This window comes from Colobus angolensis, unplaced genomic scaffold, assembly GCF_000951035.1.
Source record: "Colobus angolensis palliatus isolate OR3802 unplaced genomic scaffold, Cang.pa_1.0 Scaffold28, whole genome shotgun sequence".
In the NCBI taxonomy this organism is placed as follows: Eukaryota; Metazoa; Chordata; class Mammalia; order Primates; family Cercopithecidae; genus Colobus; species Colobus angolensis.
Genome location: NW_012116043.1, coordinates 6,426,290 through 6,429,203, shown reverse-complemented (window position 1 = coordinate 6,429,203; position 2,914 = coordinate 6,426,290). Strand labels below are relative to the sequence as shown.

Sequence of the window (2,914 nt, the reverse complement as noted above, 5' to 3'; positions counted from 1 at the left end):
GACGGAATTTCGCTCTGTCGCCTAGGCTGCAGTGCAATGGCGTGATCTTGGCTCACTGCAACCTCTCCCTCCCTGGGTTCAAGCAATTCTCCTGCCTCAGGCTCCCTAGTAGCTGGGATTACAGGTGCCTGCTACCACTCCCGGCTAATTTTTGTATTTTTAGTAGAGACAGAGTTTCACCGTGTTGGCCAGGCTGGTCTTCAACTCCTGACCTCATGATCTGCCCGCCTCGGCCTCCCAAAGTGCTGGGATTACAGGCGTGAGCCATCACGCCCAATCTTTGTGATTTCTTTCAATGAAATGTCCAGAATAGGCAAATCTATAGAGACTGAAGGTAGATTAATGATGCCTAGGCGGGAACCCGGGAGGCGGAGCTTGCAGTGAGCTGAGATCCGGCCACTGCACTCCAGCCCCGACAGAGCGAGACTCCGTCTCAAAAAAAAAAGAAAAAAAAAAAAATGATGCCTAGGGCTAGGTGGGAGAGGGGAAGGGAACAGAAGGGTTGGGAGGTGCTGGCTGAGAGGCTCAAGGTTTCTTCTGGGGTGACAAAAATGTTCTAAAATTGATTTTTTGCCCAGGCTGGAATGCAGTAGCCTGATCATGGCTCACTGCAGCTTTGACCTCCTGGCCTCAAGTGATTCTTTCACCCCAGCCTCCTGAGTAGCTGGGACTACAGGCACGAACCACCATGCCTAGCTAATTTTTTAAAACTGTTTTTTTTGTAGAGACAGGGTCTCCCTATGTTGCTCAGGCTGGTCTTAAACTCCTAGTCTCAAGCAATCCTCTCACCTCAACCTCTGAAAATGCTGGGATTACAGATGTGAGCCACTGTGTCTGGTCTAACTGTTTTTGTTTTTCTAGACAGGGTATCACCCAGGCTGGAGTGCAATGGCCTGATCATGGCTCACTGTAGCCTTTACCTCCTGGGTTGAAGTGATTCTCCCACTTCAGCCTCCCCTGTAGCTGGGAGCACAGGCACAGATCACCACGCCCAGCTAATTTTTTTTTCTTTTTGTAGACACCCGGGTTTCGCCATATTGACCAGGCTGGTCTCAAACTCCTGACCTCAAGTGATCCACCTGCCTTGGCCTCCCAAAGTGCTGGGATTACAGGCATGAATGACCACACCCAGTCCTACAATGGATCTTTTTTTTTTTTTTCTTTGCGATGGAGTCTCGCTCTGTCGCCCAGACTGGAGTGCAGTGGCATGATCTCAGCTCACTGCAACCTCCACCTCCCAGGTTCAAGCAACTCTCCTGCCTCAGCCTCCTGAGTAGCTGGGATTACAGGTGCGTGCCACCATGCCTGGCTAATTTTTGTATTTTTAGTAGAGACAGGGTTTCACCATATTGGTCAGGCTGGTCTTGAACTCCTGACCTCGTGATCCGCTCGCCTTGGCCTCCCAAAGTACTGGGATTACAAGCATGAACCGCCACACCCAGTCCTAAAATGGATTTTGATGATAGTTGCACAACAGCAAATAGCTAAAAATCATAGAATTTTTAGGTGTAGCATGTACACCTTAAAAATATGACATGTTATGTGACATATGTCAATAACACTACTAAAACCAAACCAAAAAACCCTCCAGTGGTTTCTGGCCACAAAAGAACAAAATCCAGACTCCTGAATAACAGCTCACATGAGGAACTTGCTCTTGCTTACCTGTCTGACCTAAGTCACCACTCAAAACACCCTCATCCACTCTAGCCTATTCTTTCTGTTCCTCAGACGCTCGGGGCTTGCGCCTACCTCGGCCCTTGCTGATCCCTCGGCCAGGAATGAATGTCCTTCTTCCCGCTGTTTACATGGTCAGCTCCCACTTATGATCTAGACTTCACTCAAATGTCACCTTCTCAGAGAGGCCCTCCCTGACTACTCTCTGTAAAGTAGCCCCAGGCCGTCTGTTTGAACTTCCTGCACTGGCTATCCCTGACAGTGCTTTTATTGTTTATTTGTTTGTCATCTGTCTCCTTCCACATAGGCCCCAGAATAAATGTCCCTTGCCCGCAGGGACTTGGTCTGGGCTCCCCTCCGGGCTGAGACGATATTTCTGAAAAGATGGAACGCAGGGGTCGTACTTCCCATGAGGCTGTGGATCCTGCCTGGGCCTTACCTCCAGGACATCAATGTTCTCCTTCACCTTGATCTTGGCCGTCTTCAGCTTCTCCCGCAGTTGTTTGTAGTACGTGGAGGGAACAGATAAGAACTCCATGCCTCTCTCTCTCAAGTGGCGAATCTGTTTCGGAGCAAAGTTGAGGTCAGCCTTCGGCCTCCAAGTTCAACTCCCTTAGCCAGGTGGAGGTGCTGGGTCATCAGGAGGCAGGTCCCTATCCTAGCTCCCCTCAACTGCCAGGATACCATGTGGCCTCTTCCCCTTTCTTCTGTCATGGGCCCCATTAGAACAACTGCTAGATTTATAGAACACTCACCATGTGCCTGCCTCGAGCACTTTTTTTTTTTTTTTTGAGACGGAGTCTCTGTTGCCCAGGCTGGGGTGCAGTGGCATGATCTTAGCGCACTGCAACCTCTGCCTCCCGAGTTCAAGCGATTCTCCTGCCCTTGCCTCCCGGGTAGCTGGGATTACAGGTGCCCGCCATCACTCTCAGCTATGTGTTTTTAGTAGAGATGGGGTTTCACCATGTTGGCCAGGTGTGTCTCGAACTCCTGACCTCACGTGATCCACCCACCTCGGCCTCCCAAAGTGGTGGGATTACAGGTGTGAGCCACTGCGCCCAGCCTGAGCACTTTCTACATATTCCCTCATTATGTCCATGCAGCAATCTTTTGAGGCAGCTGGAGGACTATTCTCTCATTTCATAGCTGGGGAAACTGAGGCATCAAAAGATTAAGGATCTATTAGGCCAGGTGCGGTGGCTCATGCCTGTAAGCCCAGCATTTTCGGAAGCCGAGG

The 2,914-nt window shown here is 50.3% G+C and overlaps 1 protein-coding gene across 3 annotated transcripts in view; it reads right to left on the bottom strand.

The window, feature by feature from the left end:
* Positions 1–2,914, bottom strand: part of HPD (4-hydroxyphenylpyruvate dioxygenase) — a 65,266-nt gene that overhangs the window by 2,379 nt on the left and 59,973 nt on the right. For all 3 annotated transcript variants that reach the window (XM_011948504.1, XM_011948506.1, XM_011948505.1), the window contains one exon: positions 2,117–2,239. In XM_011948504.1, coding sequence (XP_011803894.1) covers positions 2,117–2,239 — 123 coding nt within the window. The remainder of the gene's footprint in view (positions 1–2,116; positions 2,240–2,914) is intronic.